Source organism: Mesocricetus auratus, unplaced genomic scaffold, assembly GCF_017639785.1.
Source record: "Mesocricetus auratus isolate SY011 unplaced genomic scaffold, BCM_Maur_2.0 Super-Scaffold_100007, whole genome shotgun sequence".
NCBI classification, from domain to species: domain Eukaryota; kingdom Metazoa; phylum Chordata; class Mammalia; order Rodentia; family Cricetidae; genus Mesocricetus; species Mesocricetus auratus.
This window is the reverse complement of record NW_024429191.1, coordinates 58,384,966-58,402,803: the sequence shown is the minus strand read 5'-3', so window position 1 is coordinate 58,402,803 and position 17,838 is coordinate 58,384,966. Positions and strand designations below refer to the sequence as shown.

General features: G+C 41.5%; 1 protein-coding gene across 1 annotated transcript in view; it reads left to right on the top strand.

The window, feature by feature from the left end:
* The first annotated feature begins 7,336 nt into the window (after positions 1-7,336).
* Utp6 (UTP6 small subunit processome component) overlaps positions 7,337-17,838 on the top strand; it is a 30,343-nt gene continuing 19,841 nt past the window's right edge. The window contains exons 1-7 of the mRNA XM_005076985.4: positions 7,337-7,544; positions 9,021-9,105; positions 11,849-11,890; positions 12,250-12,342; positions 13,291-13,338; positions 13,969-14,032; positions 15,568-15,686. Coding sequence (XP_005077042.1) covers positions 7,453-7,544; positions 9,021-9,105; positions 11,849-11,890; positions 12,250-12,342; positions 13,291-13,338; positions 13,969-14,032; positions 15,568-15,686 — 543 coding nt within the window. The 5' untranslated portion in view covers positions 7,337-7,452. The remainder of the gene's footprint in view (positions 7,545-9,020; positions 9,106-11,848; positions 11,891-12,249; positions 12,343-13,290; positions 13,339-13,968; positions 14,033-15,567; positions 15,687-17,838) is intronic.

Genomic DNA, 17,838 nt, shown 5'->3' with positions numbered 1-17,838 from the left:
TTTATTTACTTTTGAGACAAGGTTTTTTTGTATAGCCCAGAGATTTGCCTGCCTCTGTCTCCCAAGTGCTGGGATTAAAGGTGTGTAAAGCCATCACCCCGGGCAGTAGAAGGACATTCTCAGAGGACAAGAGTGTGGCAATGGTTCTCTCCATTCCCCACATGGGATTCAGGGATTGAACTCAAGTGGTCCTCAGGCTTGACAGCAAGCACTTTTACTCACTGAGCCAGCTCAATGGCTCCCCCAGCTGGTTTGGAATTAGTGAGCACAATTGATACTCTTAACCTCAGTCTCGAAAGTGCTGGAATCACAGGTGTGTGACTCCACCTTGACATTAGAGTAAGTTTTATTGGGATTAGAGTATTAGGAGTTTGGGTTTAATCTCTCTCTTTCTCTCTCTCTCTCTCTCTCTCTCTCTCTCTCTCTCTGTGTGTGTGTGTGTGTGTACATACATAGGTATATATTAAATCATATTATATATGACAGTGTTAGGGAAAGTGCTCTATCACTGAGCTATAATCTCAACTCTACAGACACATTACATTTGAAATGCTTCTAATATCTTCAAGTGGAGATGTTGAATTGGTAGTTTGGTATACTAGCATAAGTCTGGAATTTATGATTGGTGCTATGTTTGGAAGTTAGATCAGATATTATTCAAGCTGGCAAATACTAACTACATGTGGCAATTAAGATCAGAATAAGTAAAGTGATATTTAGAATGCATTTTCTCTTGCACCTGGTGAAATGGCTCCATGGATGAAGGCGCTTGCCATCAAACCTCTGAGACTGAGTTTGATCGCAGAGATCCACGTGGTGGAAGAAGAGAACGCACACCTGTAAATTGTCCTTTGATCTCCATCCATGTACCGTGGGATGAGAGCAGGCTGGTGGTGCATGCACACATACAAATTTTAAAAATATGGCTGGGAGTGGTGGTGCATGCCTTTAATCCCAGCATTCATGAGACAGAGGTAGGTGAATCTCTGAGTTTGAGGCCAGCCTGGTCTATAGAAGAAGTTCCAGGACAGTCAGGGTTACACAGAAAAATCCTGTCTTAAAAAACGAAAACAAAAACAAATTAAAGAAATATTAACCACTACTTTTTTTCTTTTTCTTTTCTGTTTTTTTTTTTGAGACAGGGTTTCTCTGTATTGTTTTGGAGGCTATCCTGGAACTTGTTCTGTAGACCAGGCTGGCCTCGAACTCACAGAGATCCTCATGCCTCTGCCTCCTGAGTGCTGGGATTAAGGGTGTGCGTCACCAACACCCGGCTTTAACCATTACTTTTTGAAAATTCAGTTTCTTAGCTCTTCTAGCCACTCAACAGACATTTGTGGCTCGTGGCTACCATATTAGATAATGTAGATAGAGGACATCTCCATTTTTACATATGGAGGCAGGAAGATGGCCAGTTTGAGGACAAGCTAGGCTATACTGACAGACTCAGTCTCAAAATAAAATAGATAAATAAACTTCACTTGGGGTTTGTGGAGACGGCTCAGTAGGTAAAAGGCTTGTCCTGAAACCATGAGCATGCAAGCTTCAGGAACAGGGTTTGATGCTCAGAACTCATGTAAAAGCTGGGTGGATGTGGTGACTCAGTAGTAATCCCACATTTACAGGCATTGACTAGAAATCTTCAGAGCAAGTTCCAGATTCAGCAGGAAACCCTGCCTGATGTACAAAGCAGAAAGTGATGGAGGAAGACTCAGCGTTGGCTTACACACACACACACACACACACACACACACACACACACACACACACACAGAGTGCATGCATATTTACATGCACACACACAGATGCAAACATACATACACTACACTAGCAACAATAAGCAATGGCATTTGAAATCATAGGCCTGGGTAAATCTAACAAGCAGAGTCCTTTATATAAATATACCTAATTATTCAAAAACAGTAGTGGTAAGCCAGCTGACACATGGCTTTAACCCTACCACTTGGGGTTAGCCAAACCAAACCAAACCAAACAAAACAAGAAAAAACCAGGGGTAGTATGTTATCTGTTTTATGTTTTGGTTTTTGAGACAGGGTTTCTCTGTGTTTCTCTTGGCTGTTCTGGAACTAGCTCTGTAGACCAGGCTGGCCTTGAACTTCCAGAGATCTGCCTACCTCTGCCTCCTGAGTGCAGGGATTATGCCTCAACTACCAAGCATGTTTTTTGTTTTTGTTTGTTTGTTTGTTTGTTTGTTTTTGAGACAGGGTTTCTCTGTGTAGCTTTGGAGCCTGTCCAGGAACTAGCTTTGTAGCCCAGGCCAACCTCGAACTCAGAGATGTACCTGCCTCTGCCTCCTGAGTGCTGGGATCAAAGGCATGGCTCCGTTTGTTTTTTCAAGACAAGGTTTCTTTGTGTAGCATTGGCTGTTCTGGAACTCACTCTGTAGATCAGACTATAGCGGTAGTGTGTTAAAAACAAGCTTAGTTATTTACTTATTTACCCATTTATTTATTGATTGATTGTTTTTTTTGAGACAGGGTTTCTCTATAGCTTTGGAGCCTATCCTGGAACTGGCTTTGTAGACCAGGCTGGCCTGGAATTCACAGAGATCTGCCTGTTTTTGCCATCCGAGTGCTTGCATTAAAAGCATGCACCACCACTGCCTGGCTTGCAAATTTAATTTTTAATTGTAATTAAAAATTTTTTAATGAAGTAAGCTTGCTGAATAGATAATGAGCCTTCCAGACACAAAGAATAGTATATGTTTGTTTAGTGAGGTATAAAATAGCATGACATTGTTGGGAAATTATTAGAAAGTTGGTATCTTGGGGGCAGGGCCACATTATTTTAGTACACGCACGTGCACACAAACACACACACACTTCACAAACATCTTTGCATCAATGTTTTCTGACTGAGCATGTGGTATTGAGGCTAATCAGACCAGGTCTAATTGGGAAGCAGAATGAGATGGAGGCAAAATAATTTTTCTTGTACTTATAAATTGTGACTGGGATCAGATGTTACTATTAAGTTTAGAGAAAGGGATACTACTTTTTAAGTTCCTTTTAATGATAAAAATAAAATATGATATTCACTTTCAGTTTTTTGAACATTTTGTCCAAAAAACATTTAAAAGACTAAAGCTTAATTTTTACTGTACTTGGGAAAATCAGAAAAAATAGCGGTTATAGCCAATCAGTCATGGCCTTCGTAGAATGCACTCACACACAGACAATTGCCAGGTCTAGAAGCCAGTCATTTTGGAATATGGTTTTGAAAGATGGTAGTTAGTTTTAATAGTCAGATTGTTTACCCAAAGTGCCATATCTTGCTCTTTCTTTTCTCAACGGTTCCTTATTTATTTATTTATTTTCAAGTTTACAAAAATCAGTAACTTAACAGGAAAAAGACACAAAACTAATTTTTTCCAGTTAAAAGGAATCCTTTTCATTTACATGTGTTTTGAACTACAATGGCCTAAAAAATGTGGCAATTTCATTAGAAGAAAAAAATGTTAAGAAGTAGAATCTACTAGACTGTCATATTGTCACTCTGCTCCTGCAGTTAAAAACCATGTCATTATTTCCATTATACCTACCTCCTCATTTCGAGGGCTTATTAGCTGGGTTGTAAAAACTTGCTCCAGTTGAAGTCTGGCAAGCTGACAAGGCTGAGTGCCAGAAGTAATTTACTATCCAGTGCAGTTTGTGAAGCAAAAGGAGCTATAAATAATAGAAAAAGAAATGAAAAGTTACTGGTTCTAAAGATTTTAATGCATGTAACATATGTCACCCAAAACGTGGATGCTTTTGTTGTCTCCAGTGCTAGATAACACAGCAGGTTTGAAAGGTGCAGCTGCCCTGCTCTCAGACTCAAACTGAGGGCACTCTGAAGTTCTCAGGCATCAAAGACCTGTCTGTGTCTATCACTTCTGCCTGACTTTGAAGTCTCAGGGCTCTCTGTGTGGGAGAGGCAGATAAGGGGACTTTGAATGAAATAAGGGGATGGGATTCCAGGTGCTTTGCCTCCCATTGTGTCTGAAACTGGGTATTTTCCTTTATCATATAATAAGAGGCGGCAGGTGACAGTTCTCTCTCTGCTATTTGAGCCATGGAACTCCCTATGAACTGTGTCTTCAGATGTACAATGTGACCATCCCAAGGGAAATTTTACTTCAAACTTCGCATCCAAGTGCATTAAGGGCAAGAATTTAGCTTCTGGTTAGTGTTCCTCTGGTGGGCTCCTTATGAGATTGTCTCAGGACCTTAACAGGGTTGTTTGCTGTTTCCTAGACTGGCTCATGAGCACCGAAATGGGGACCAACTGTTCCTTGAAGGCCATGGGTGATCAAAATACATCTTCTTGGTAACTGGGGTTGGGAGTTGGTGGATAGATCATGAAAATCTAGATTAAAATAATCACTGGGCTTGGGAACTGGTTTTGTGGGTAAAGCGCTTGCCATGCAAGCATGAGGACCTGAATTCAAATCCCCAGAAACCAGAATCCCTAGAGTCATGTAAAGCACTAGCCAGCCCACTAATGCAGTTCTACAGAAGTGGAGACAGAATTCCTGGAAACCCTGCTCTGCAGAAGCGGAGACAGAGAATCACCAGAAACTCAAGGGCCGGCTATCCTGGCTTAGGCCTCAATAAAAGGTGCTCCTGTCTCAAAGAAAGTGGAAGGCAGGGACCAGCATCTGAAGTTGTCCTGTGGCTCCACACACTCACATAGAAACACACATCATACACACTAAAGATTAAAGCAAGCAAAGCTACTTAAAAAGCCGAGCACATGGGGCTCCAGTGGCTAAGAGAGCTTGCTGCTCTTGCAGAGAATGTGCCACAAGGCAGCTCACAACTATCTGTAACTCTAGTTCTGGGTATCTACCATTTTCTTTGGACTTCCCTGAGCATAGGACACACAGTGATTCACATACACAGATGTGTGTAAAAATTCATATGCATAACATACATAAAAAAAAAGCCAAGCTCAGTGGCCCAGGCCCATAACCCCAGCACTTTGGGAGATAGAGGCAGGAGGATCAGAAATTCAAGGTAATTTTTGGCTATAATAGCAAGTTTGAGGCCAGACGGAGCTACATGAAATAGAATGCAAAATTCATGCAAATGTTTTAAACGCTTTAGAGAAGAAAGCTAATGAATTTTTCTTTTCTTTTCCTCTTCTTTTCTCTCAGGACCTTCTGCATTCTAACTCTCTCCCATTGAACTAGATGCTCCAATCCTTAGCAGGTGCTTTCAGCTCTTTTAGGTTGAAATTTTTAAAAAGTTTAAAATAGGGTTTTGCGTGATGGTGCATGCTTTTAGTTTTATTACTGGAGAGGCAGAGGCAGATGGATCTCTGAGTTTGAGGTTAACTTGCCCTACAGAGAGTTCCAGGACAGCCAGGGCTACATTGAAAGATCCAGTTTCAAAACCAACCCCCCCAAAACAACACAAACAAACAAACAAGAGGCTACCTGTCTGTACTTTCCAAGTGCTAGGATTAAAGATGTGTGCCACAAGGGCTGGCCAAATAAAGAAAACTTTTATGTGATGTGGTTAGGTGGGTCGACATGTAAAGGTCTTAAAGCCGCGCACATAATAGACAGCTGTTGTTAGGAGATGCAGAAGTGAAAAGATGTTGCCTTTTCTTTTTCTTTCTCCTTCCTTCCTCTCTCCCTCTCTCCCTCCTTCCCTCCCTCCCTCCCTCCTTCCCTCCCTCTCTCCCTCCTTTCTTTTTCTTTCCTTTTTTTTTGAGACAGACTTTCTCTGTGTTATCCTGGCTGTCCTGGAACTCACTATGTCGACCAGGCTGGCCTTGAATTCACAAAGATCTGCCTGCCTCTCTCTGCCTCTGCTGGGATTAAAGGCGTGAGCTGCCACCACCTAGTGCCATTTTTATTATAATGTTTCTTAGGGGAAAGATAATTATAATAGCTAAATTTCAAAACAAGAGAGAAGAGCATAGTTGATTTAAGAACCATAGTGCATTAAGGTCTCTGCCAACTTTGTTTCAAAATGAAGGATTACAATCTATCAGAGCTTGTTGACTTCCTTGTAATTAAAGAAAGTTTATAAGTGCCTTACACTTGTGAATTTATTTGTTGATCTTTTATCATCATAGAGGCATTTCTCTAACCTTCAGTGTAGGGGAACTCCCTGTCCATACTGAACTTGCTGTTTGAGGTCATTTTGGCTATTCACAAGTCCTACTTTACAAAGAAATTGCATTTTTGATTTACATATTTGATTTCCTTTCATTCTCAGATCTTAGCCCTGAGAGAGTTGGGAAACAGAAAAGCCCACATCAACCTCCGTGTGTGCTGAGACTTGTGGGACAAGATGTAAAATGAAAAAGAAAGAAGGCCAAGAACTGGGTAGAACTGGGTAATTGCTAAGTCTATTTCCCTCTCATAAATCACATAGGGAGTCAAGGCAATGATGTGAATGTTGTAATAACAGGTCTAACAAGAACTCCTGCTTTGGCTTTTTATCATCTCCCATGACTTAAAGAGAACGGAACCACAGAGCTTTTTAGGTGTAGTAATTATACCAGCAATATTGCTTCCCAGTTGAGTTACAGCATGGTTCTCTCAGAAATGTTAATTTGCTTGGGCAATGCTTTAAGATCTGAGTAAATAATGCTCCTTCACCGACTTTCAAACTTTTCACTATCAAAATCCTGTTTTCTAAAACAATGACAGTCTCTGGTTGATATCTAGCAGAGCCCAATATTTTGAAATATTTTGTCTACATAAGTCAGGTTATTTATTTTTAATTTAAAATCAGGCGCGAGCGTGTGTGGTGTGTACCACAGAGCGAATGTTAAAGTCAGAGGACAACTTGCAAGGAGTCCGTTCTCTCCTTCCACAGAATTCAGGCGGCCAGGCTTGGTGGCATGATGGCCCTACTTATTTAAATAAGGAAACATTTCACATCATTTTAAAACGAATCTTCCAAAGAGGCTTTAATTGGCACATGAAAATCCAAGTTACCACACTTCTTTACAAAGCTAGCAGAATGTTAAGGCTGGGGCAGCCGGTCGTCAGTGTTAGGGCTACAGTAAATTTGCATAATTGACAATATCATCTTCAGCTACATATTTTAGTTTTTAGTTTCTCGGTGACCGAAAGTGAGGACCTGCGATAGGAGAACGATAAAAACAGATATCTGCTAGAAAGCGTACTTCAAGTTCTTTCAGGTAATCCCCGGAGGAGCTTTTTCCAGTCTCGGAGGCGCGAGGATTTGGCCCCGCCCCAGCCCCGCCCCAGCCCCGCCCACTAACGAGAGCTGCATCGCAGACCGGAAAGGGTTCTCGCTGCAATTCTACAATCAACCACAGGGAGACGACAACCGCCTCGGTAGCGAAGAGGACGTTCCCAATGGCGGAAGCGGAAAAGGCGGGACCTACGAAGCATGTTCAGTCTCTAAGAGTGGTGGGCGCTTTCTACGCGTGTTGGCCGCCCGGCGGCTTTGAAGTTCCAGCCTCATGGCGGAGATAATTCAGGAACGCATAGAAGATCGAATCCCTGAGTTGGAACAGCTGGAGCGCGTCGGACTCTTCAGTCGCTCAGAAATTAAGTGAGAGGGTCAGGGAAGAGGAAGGCCTGGGACGGGCTGAGGGAAGCTTGAGGCGTGGGGACTTTTCCGAGTTTTTTTTTTTTTTTCGTAACATGCTAAAAGAGGAAAAAGCGCGTTGCTGGAATTTGACGAGGGTCAGAATTCATCTTTAACCCATTGCAAGGCGATCCGTCATCTGTTCACTCACCTGTCATACTGACCGGCATACACCGGTCAGGTTCTTGGGGCCACATAGAGGCGAGATAGCCAGGATTCCAGCCCATCAAGGACTTACTGGGCAATGTGAATAGCGGGAGACTTCAGATAAAAAAAATTAAAAATTGGTTATAGTTTAGAAGTTTGGGGTATACAACCTTAGAATTTCGAGTACATCGCCATGGAAGCCCGGGGGAGGTGGTGAGTAGGACTTCCTAACTAAGCTTGTAGATTGGAGACCATTCCATTGATTCCACAGCGTCCGGCATAGAGTTGACATTCAGTAATTTGCTAAAAATCAGTTACTTTTCATGATTTTTCTGTGACAATTCACTTTTCAATGACTCCAAATGAATTACAGTAACGTGTGTATAGGATTTACCGTTCTTTTGGTTTTTCGAGACAGGATTTCTCTGTATTGTTTTGGAGGCTGTCCTGGAACTCGTTTTGTAGATCAGGCTGGCCTCGAACTCACAGAGATCAGCCTGCCTCTGCCTCCCCAGTGCTGGGATTAAAGGCGTGCACCACCAAGGCCCGGTCAGGATCTACCGTTCTTAAATATTGTGCATATTCTCCATTTAATTTTCGTAAAACACATGTGTGTTCACTCCTTAACTAAGGATGGGCTGTCTTCTCCAATAAATGTTTTGTAGTAATAAAGCTTTTTGGAGCCGGGCGTTGGTGGCGCACGCCTTTAATCCCAGCACTTGGGAGGCAGAGGCAGGCGGATCTCTGTGAGTTCGAGGCCAGCCTGGTCTACAAAGTGAGTTCCAGGACAGCCTCCAAAGCCACAGAGAAACCCTGTCTCGAAAAACCAAAAAAAAAAAAAAAAAAGCTTTTTGGATAAAGACAGTTTAGGTTTTTAAGAATTTACATACTAAAAATATAGATATCAAGATTTTGGGATAGAGATATAGAGATTTGGTTTTCATAAAAACCTAAGCGTTGAGGCTTGAGGATGCAGCTAAGAGCAATGCATAGCGCTGCTTAGCATGCACAAGGGCCTGGATTTGATTCTAGGGAATGGAAAAAAAAAGTTGGCATTATTTACTTTGCTGGTGGAAATGGCAGTGATCTTGGCAAGAGAGGTGTTTTTTTTCCCCTGAAAGTTTAACAATGTATCTGGATATTCTTAATAGCACAGAGGTAATTGTCTAAGAGAGTAAATGTATTCAGGAACCAAATGTTTTGTTAAATATGTGTTTTCAATACATCCAGAATAAAGATCTTAAATTCCAATTTAACCTTTCAAATTTACAGTTTTATCGGCTTTCTTTGCAGGGCTATCATCAAGAAGGCTTCTGACCTAGAATACAAAATACAGCGGAGAACCCTTCTCAAGGAAGACTTTATCAACTATGTTCAAGTGAGTGATTCTGTAGCTTTTTAGTCCCTTCAAAATTCACTCAGGGGGGCTGCTGAAGAGATGGCTCAGTAGTACAGAGCATGGTTTGCTTTTCCAGAGGACCTAAGTTCAATTTCCAGAACCCACTTAGCAGCCCACAAATGCCTCTAACCCCAGTTCTACAGATCTGACACCCTCACACAGTTACATACACAGACAAAACACCAATGCACATTACCAACAAACAAACAAACAAAAAACCCCCAAAATTTTAACTTAGATGATGATGAACTTAACAGTAGTTTTCTACAGAATTCCAGGATTCTGTGATAGTGCACACATTTTTTGTTTTTGTTTCTGTTTTTTTTTTTTCTTTTTCTTTTCTTTTCTTTTTTTTTTTTTTTTTGGTTTTTCGAGACAGGGTTTCTTTGTGTTGTTTTGGAGGCTGTCGGTCCAGCCCGAACTCTGCCTCCTGAGTGCTGGGATTAAAGGCATGAGCCACCACCGCCCGCTCTGTTTTTTTTTCTTGAGGCAGGGTCTTTCTGTGTAGTCTGTCCTAGAACTCACTTTGTAGATCAGGTTGGCCTTGAACTCACAGAGATCCACCTGCCTCTGCCTCCTGAGTTTTGGGATTAAAGGTATGCAGCGATCATACCTTTAATTAGGATCAGAGGTAATCCTGTGAAGTGATACTACCTCCTAAGGCTTAGTCTTTGTCAGGCTGAACTCTTTCCTCTTGTTGGGTTTGTAGGTCAGAGACATCATTGTGTATCAGGGTTTTAGCAAGAAATTTGCCTGCTAGAAGTGGGCAAGATAGCCAGGCTTTGGTGGCTCACGCCTTTAATCCCAGCACTCGGGAGGCAGAGGCAGGTGGATCTTTGTGAGTTCTACAGAGCAAGTGCCAGGACAGCCTCCAAAACAATGCAGAGAAACCCTGTCTTGGAAAAAAACCAAAAAAAAAAAAAAAAAAAAAAAAAGAAGTGGGCAAGATAGAGGAGTGGGGATTTGACAGTAACAGAAGATTGGAAGGTCTATAGAGTGCTTGCTTAGTTAGCACTGTCAACTTTGCAAAAGAGGTAAACTCCGAGATTCTTCCATCTTCTTCTTCTTCTTTTTTTTTTTTTTTTTGGTTTTTCGAGACAGAGTTTTTCTGTGGCTTTGGAGGCTGTCCTGGAACTAGCTCTTGTAGACCAGGCTGGCCTCGAACTCACAGAGATCCGCCTGCCTCTGCCTCCCGAGTGCTGGGATTAAAGGCGTGCGCCACCAAGGCCCGGCTTCTTCCATTTTCTAAATGGGTAAGAGAGTAATAGGGAAATTAGACATATAGGATGAATCGTCAAATGAGGGAGAACAGCTACTATGTAAGGATTTAGAACCAGAAAGACACCTTTTTTTTGTATGTGTATACAATGTGGTGTGCAGTGTTTGCAGAGGCCCTGGCTGCCCTGGAATTCACTCTGTAGACCAGACTGGCCTGGAACTCACCGAGATTCGCCTGTTTCTGCCTCCCAAGTGCTGGGATCAAAGGTGTGTGCCACCACCACCTAGCAGTATTTCATGTTCTTGAGTGTTAGGATAAAACATGTGTCATGGGACTGGAGAGATGTCTCAGTGGTTAAGAGCATTGGCTGCTCATCCAGAGGACACAAGTTTGATTTCCAACCACATGGTAACTCACAACTGTCTGTAACTCTAGTCCCAGGGGGAATACCCTTTTCTGGCCTCTGTGGATACTGCATGTTTGTCATACACAGATATATTTGGGGAAAAAACACCCATACACATAAAAATAAAGGGGGAACAAAAGCATGCCATGCCATGTCTGATGGGGGTTATACTGGGAATTTCACTTGAAATCATGCTTCTTGAAGCTGGGGCAGTAGCTCAGTTGGTAGAGTACTTGCCTGGGTTCAATCCCTTGCTGTAAGACTGGATGTGGTGGCTCGATTTACATGTGTGATCCTAATACTTGGTGGCAGGAGAGTCATATGTTCATGGTCATTCTTAGTTACATAGTATGCTCTAAGCCAGCTTGGGCTACATGAAGCTCTATGTCAAAATACTGGAGAGATGGCTCAGTGGTTAAGAAAAAAGCAATAGTGTTTTCACTTCCCAAATTTTGAGAAATTATAGGTGCCCATTAATATGCCTGAAGGTGTTGGGGCCCTTGTGCATGCCAGGCAAGTCTTTAGTTTTTAGATAGAGTCTCACTATGTAGTCCTGGCTGGCTGGCCTGGAAGCCTCTGTTAGATCAGGCATGGACTCACAGAGATGCACATGTCTGCTTTTGGAATCCTGAGGTTACTGGATTATGCTGCCACATTGACTGGCAAGTGTTGTACCTCTTGGCTTACTTTCCTAGCACCTTGAACTCATGACCCTCCTCTAGTCTTAGCCTCTGAGGTATAGATGTGTGTCACAATGCCTGACTTAGATTTTTTTTTTTGTTTAAACTGAAAATTGCAGCATGCTGCTTAATTTAAGTCAGGAAGTTAGATTAATTGGTATTATTGATCTTATAGGTCTCATGATTTTCAGTAATTGCTATCTTTTAATTTTAGTTACGCCTACAAGCCTGTTGTTACTATTTATAAGCTTTATGGAGATAGATGAATTTTCGGTTGAATTCTAGAGATTTATTATAGATTCTGCCTATTGATAACAAATTATCTTTTATATTTCATATTCTTAATTGTCTTATGCAGTTCCTATATTTAAAAGGTTATAGTTTTCATGCTTCTCTTTGTTATTTCCCCCCACATAGTATGAAATTAATCTTTTGGAGCTGATCCAGAGAAGAAGAGCGGTAAGTTGATGTTCGATTTTTTTTTTTTTTTTTTTTTTTTTTTGGTTTTACGAGACAGGGTTTCTCTGTATTGTTTTGGAGGCTGTCGGACCAGCCTGGCCTCGAACTCATAGAGATCTGCCTGCCTCTGCCTCCCTAGTGCTGGGATTAAAGGCGTGCGCCACCACCGCCTGGCCTCGATTTTTTTTTTTTAAGTTGTTTTTTCTGTTGTGGAGGCACTGATCGTTGATAACCTGTGCTGTGCCCAAAGTGAATACTTATAATTGTCTGAGTTTTTTTTTTGGTCAGTATTGAGAATGAGTGCTACTTTGGATAAATGTGATTAACTAAGGCCTTGTTTTTGTTTTTGCCCCTTTTAGAGAATAAAATATTCATTTAAGAAGGATGAGATTGAACATTCTATTGTACATCGGGTACAAGGCGTCTTCGGTCGAGCTTCAGCAAAGTGGAAAGTAAGTGATCCGTACATACTTGAGGAGACGTGTAAATACACAGTATGCATACTATGAGTTGGATGTTTGAACTTTTAAAATGCGATGTTCTCTCTCCTCCTCTCCAGTTTTCAATACTTATTTGCGTGATGGCGCCATGGCTTGAAACAGGTTTTGAGCCACGTAAACCATTAAGAAAATTTATCTCATTACTTGTTAGTTTGTGAGGATGATACTCAACACTGTATTTAATACATTATTAGGGATTAGAAAATCAAAAGGGCCAGGTAGTGGTGGCACAGGCCTTTAATCCCAACATTCGAGAAGAAGCAAGACAGCCAGAGGCTACATATGAAACCTTGTCTCAAAAAAAGAAGACAAAACAAAAGAAAATCACCAGGGAGATGGTAGGGTGATGGCTTGGAAATGGGCAGTACCTCAATGTGTTGATGTTCAAGTTGGTTTTTTTTGAGGTGTGGGTTTTGAGACAGGGTTTCTCTGTGGCTTTGGAGGCTGTCCTAGAACTAGCTCTTGTAGACCACGATGGTCTTGAACTCACAGAGATCCACCTGCCTCTGCCTTCTGAGTGCTGGCATTAAAGGCATGTGCCACCAACACCCGGCTGATGTTCACGTTTTGATGGGGACTGATAGAAACGCGTCTGTGCTCACAGGAAGTGCTTATATTTCTGAGAATGTAAGTTTTGTGTTTCTTTGTCTGGTATGAAAAGTTTTTAGAATTGTACTGGACAAATTAGGTAAATGCAATTTTTTTTCTTAGAATGTCGTAAATGGAACTGGAGAGTTAGACCAAATTGTCATAAGAGATCCAAGACTTCAGTGAGGAAGACACTCATATATGAAGAACATGTGGCACATTGGATCTTTTGAAATTTGACCGTTTTCAACCAAGTGAATAAAGCAGTGTTAAGATCTAATTCAAGCAGCTTGTCCTGTGCTTTTCTTGCAGGAGGATGTTCAACTTTGGCTGTCCTATATAGTTTTTTGTAAGAAATGGGTAAGTACAGTCATTTGTATCTTCCTCTTCCCTTTCTGTCATCTGCCTCTTAAACTTCATTCTGTGTTACTGAACAGTTTTAGGAGATATATGGTTAATAGTGGAAGAAAGACCCCAGGGAACCGGGAGCTGAGCCTCAGTCTGACATTCGTGTATATGACCATGTAAATGATTCTAAGTCAGTTGGAAAGGAAATCATTTTTATACATAATTTGCTCAGTAAAAGAAAAGAAAAATTAGAGCTAGAAAGTTTTGTGTTTAGTGGTTCAGGTATGAAAAGCATGAGTATGTCTTTGTCATTTCTCTAGCAATAGCAGATTAGAAGGTCTTTCCCACTGAGTGAGAGGTGTGTGTGTGTGTGTGTGTGTGTGTGTGTGTGTGTGTGTGTGTATGTATGTATGTATGTATGTATGTACGTGCTGGGCTGGAACTTGCTATGTAGATCAGGCTGACCTTGAATTCAAAGTGATCCTTTTGCCTCTGCCTCCCAAGTGCTGAGTTTAAAGCGTGAGCCACCAAGCCTGGCTTTCCCATTGGATTTTATAGTTAGTAAGATATATATGTTGCTTCCAGATGAATAGCAGTGATCTCTTTGTGCAGTAAGTAAATTATTTTCTTCCTCTTTTACAGGGTACCAAAGCTCATCTTAGCAGGATATTCTCTGCCATGCTTGCCATTCATTCAAACAAACCAGGTATATCAAAATCTTCAACAGTTCTTTTTCTACATTTTATTCAAACTCAGCCATTTCTTTTTTTTTTTTTTTTTTTTTTTTTTTGGTTTTTCAAGGTAGAGTTTCTCTGTGGCTTTGGAGGCTGTCCTGGATCTAGCTCTTGTAGACCAGGCTGGTCAGGAACTTACAGAGATCCTCCTGCCTCTGCCTCCTGAGTGCTGGGATTAAAGGCATGTGCCACCAACGCCTGGCTCCCCATTTCTTAATTTACTGTGCTTGATGAACCTAGGAAATTATTTGTTGCATCTTAGTTTATCCCTGCTTGTTTTGTACATCTTGTCTCTGGGCCAGGTGTTGCAGTTGTGGACAGGAAGGATGGTATATATTTTTAGCTGATGGAAAATAAACTTGATATTTCCGTAGGGTACATTTTATTTGAATGCAATAGATTCAGAGTGATTCCAGAAATTAGGATAAAATATTAACATAGATTTATAAGTTTGACTGGCACAAAGTGTGTACTTTTTTTTGGTTGTTGTTGTTGTTGTTTTGTTTTTTTTTCAACAAGGTTTCTCTGTGTAGCCCTACTTGTCCTGGAACCCTGTAGACCAGGCTGGCCTTCAACTCACAGAGATCTGCCTGCCTCTGCCTCTGCATCCCAAGTGCTGGCATTAAAGGCATGCACTACCACCCGGTGGGTAGTTGGGTTTTATAAGAGAAACATTCTTGTTTGAGTGGTGAGTAAGGGGCATGTTCTTGTCTAGTGGAGGTGTTCCAGTAATTGTTCTCACGGTGTTAGGCTCAACCAAAGATTTATATGACTCAGGTGATCTTACCAATTTGCAGGACTAAAAGTCAGTGTGACCCCTAATTTGAGGTTTCTGGAGGGACTACGTGTGTGGATAGTAACCCGTGGGTGCAGGAGATTCTGGAAAATTCAACACCCAATTTTAGGAATCACTTGCTCAAGAAAGATAAAAGCAATGGCTTGTACCATTTGTGACTCCAAGTCCAGATGTGATTTCCAACTAGGGATCATTTTTTAAAAAAGCAGTCTTACTTTTTGCAGTATTGGTGACCAAACTCAGGGCTTTTGTACATTCTAGGAAATGTTCTCTTTCTGAGCTGTTTCCCAGCCCTTCCTAATTAAAACTTTAAAAAAAAAATACATCATTTCTTTATTTTGCGTATGTTTGAGCATGTGTGTATATGTGTGGGCTTGCACATACCTTGGCCTGTTGTGTAGAGTTCAGAGGTAAATTTATGGAGGCTATTTTTCCCTTTCACTAAGTGGTCCTGGAGATTAAACCCAGGTCATTATAGTGGTGGCAGGCACCTTTCCTGATGAGCCAGCTGCTGCCTGCCCTATTTCTGGTTTTAGAGTCATCAGACTTACCATTAGAAACTCCCTTTTCACCCTGTCTTGAAAAACAAAAACAAAACAACAAAAAAAAGACTTTTCCTTTGGTAAGATTAATAAATAACTCATTAAGCATTAAAATTGGAGCATTGATTAATTTGCAGAAATTAAGTCTGTTTTTTTCTTTTTCCTATAGCTTTGTGGATTATGGCAGCCAAATGGGAAATGGAAGATCGATTGTCTTCAGAAAGTGCCAGACAATTATTTCTTCGGGCACTACGATTTCATCCTGAGTGTCCAAAACTCTATCAAGAAGTGAGTATTGCCGGGCGTTGGTGGCGCATGCCTTTAATCCCAGCACTCGGGAGGTAGAGGCAGGCGGATCACTGTGAGTTCAAGACCAGCCTGGTCTACCAAGCGAGTTCCAGGACAGCCTCCAAAGCCACAGGGAAACCCTGTCTCGAAAAAACAAAAAAACAAAAAAAAAGAAGTGAGTATTGGGGGCTGGAGAGGTGGCTCAGAGGTTAAGAGCACTGCTGCTCTTCCAGAGGTCCTGAGTTCAATTCCCAGCACCCACATGGTGGCTCACTACCATCTACAATTCAATCTGGTGCCCTCTTCTGGCAGAACACTGTTTATGTAATAAATAAATAAATCTTAAAAAAAAAGAGAAGTGAGTATTTGGGCACATAGGATGAGAGAGTGATGTCTCTATGACACTTGGAGAGGGATATAGCTCTGTGACACTCAGAGTGATGAGCAATATCTCTGTGACACTTAGAATGAGAGAGGTACCTGTATGACAGAATGAGAGAGATATCTCTAGGACACAGAGGACACTGCTTAAAATGTAGTTATTCCTCCCCCTTTGTACTTCTTTTTTCTCATGGGTAATTGTGTTTTGTGAAAATGTTGTTGCCATTTTTCAAAACAAAATTGAGGGGCTGGAGAGATGTTAACAGTTACCAGCACTGGCTGATTTTGCAGAGTCCAGGTTCAATTCTGATCACCACCATGCTGGCTCACAATCATCTGCAACTCCAGGGGGTCTGGCACTCTCTTCTTGTTCTCAAGAGCCCCAGGTTGTGCATAGAGAGACATGTAGGCAAAACATCCATACACAGAAATACAATTCAGTTAAAAATGACCAAAATAAGTAGAATAACATTAAAATATGTTAATTAATTTTTTCTTTCTTTTTTTTGAAATAGTCTAGATATGTAGTCCTGGCTATCCTGGAACTCTCTTTGTAGGCCAGGCTGGCCTCAAACTCAGAAAGATCAGCCTGATTCTGCCTTCCAAGTGCTAGGATTAAAGGCATGTGCCACCATGCCCTGCTGTTTTTTTGTTTTGTTTTTTCTCTATATATGTGTATATATATATATTTTTTTTTTTTTAAATTTAAATTTAAATTAGAAACAAGGTTGCTTCACATGTCAATTCCAGGTCCTCTTCGTTTGCCTCCCCTCCTCCCGTGTCCTCCCACCAACCCCCCCCCAATATCCTCTCATTTCCTCAGGGAGGGTGAGGCTCTCCATGGGTGTGTCCATTTGTTTTTGGTTTTTTCTTTTTTTTTTTTTTTTTTTTTTGGTTTTTTACGAGACAGGGTTTCTCTGTTTTGGAGGCTGTCGGTCCAGCCTGGCCTCGAACTCACAGAGATCCGCCTGCCTCTGCCTCCCAAGTGCTGGGATTAAAGGCGTGCGCCACCAACGCCCGGCCTTGTTTTTGGTTTTTTGAGACAGGGTTTCTCTGGCTTCAGAGGTTGTCCTGGAACTAGCTTTTGTAGACCAGGCTGGTCTCGAATTCACAGGGATCTGCCTGTCTCTGCCTCCCTAGTGCTGGGATTAAAGGTATGCACCACCAGCACCTGGCTCAAAGTAATTTATAAAAGAAAGCATTTAATTTAGGTACTAATGGTTCCAGAGGGTTAAAGTCCATGACTTTTAATCCTCTGGGAGCATGGCAACAGGCAGGCAGGCATGATGCTGGAGCAGTATCTAAGGGCTTACCTCTGATCTACAAGCTTGAGGCAGAGAGAGAGCTAATTGAGAATGTGGTATGCTTTTGAAACCTCAAGACCTTCCTTAGGGACACGCCTCATCCAACAAGGCCACACCTCCTAGTTTTCCCAAACAGTTCCACCAACTGGGGACTAGGCTTTCAAATGAATGAACCTGTGGGGAAACCACTCTCATTCCAGCTACTACCCTAAGGAAATAACAGTGTTTGTTTAGTAAACATATATGACTCTGCCTCTTTGTTGCTAAATGGGATAGAAATCTGGGTTACCCACTCAGCCTTTAAGGATACTTTTTACTATATATGGATGAGATTAAATGAAATTGCCTGCAGTAACTTCCATTAAGTCTTTTGACTCAGACACTTAGATTGCTTGTCAAATGATCTTTAAAATAGTCTCTTCTGTCGAACGTTGTCAATACCAGCTAGTTTCATTCCAACATAAAAT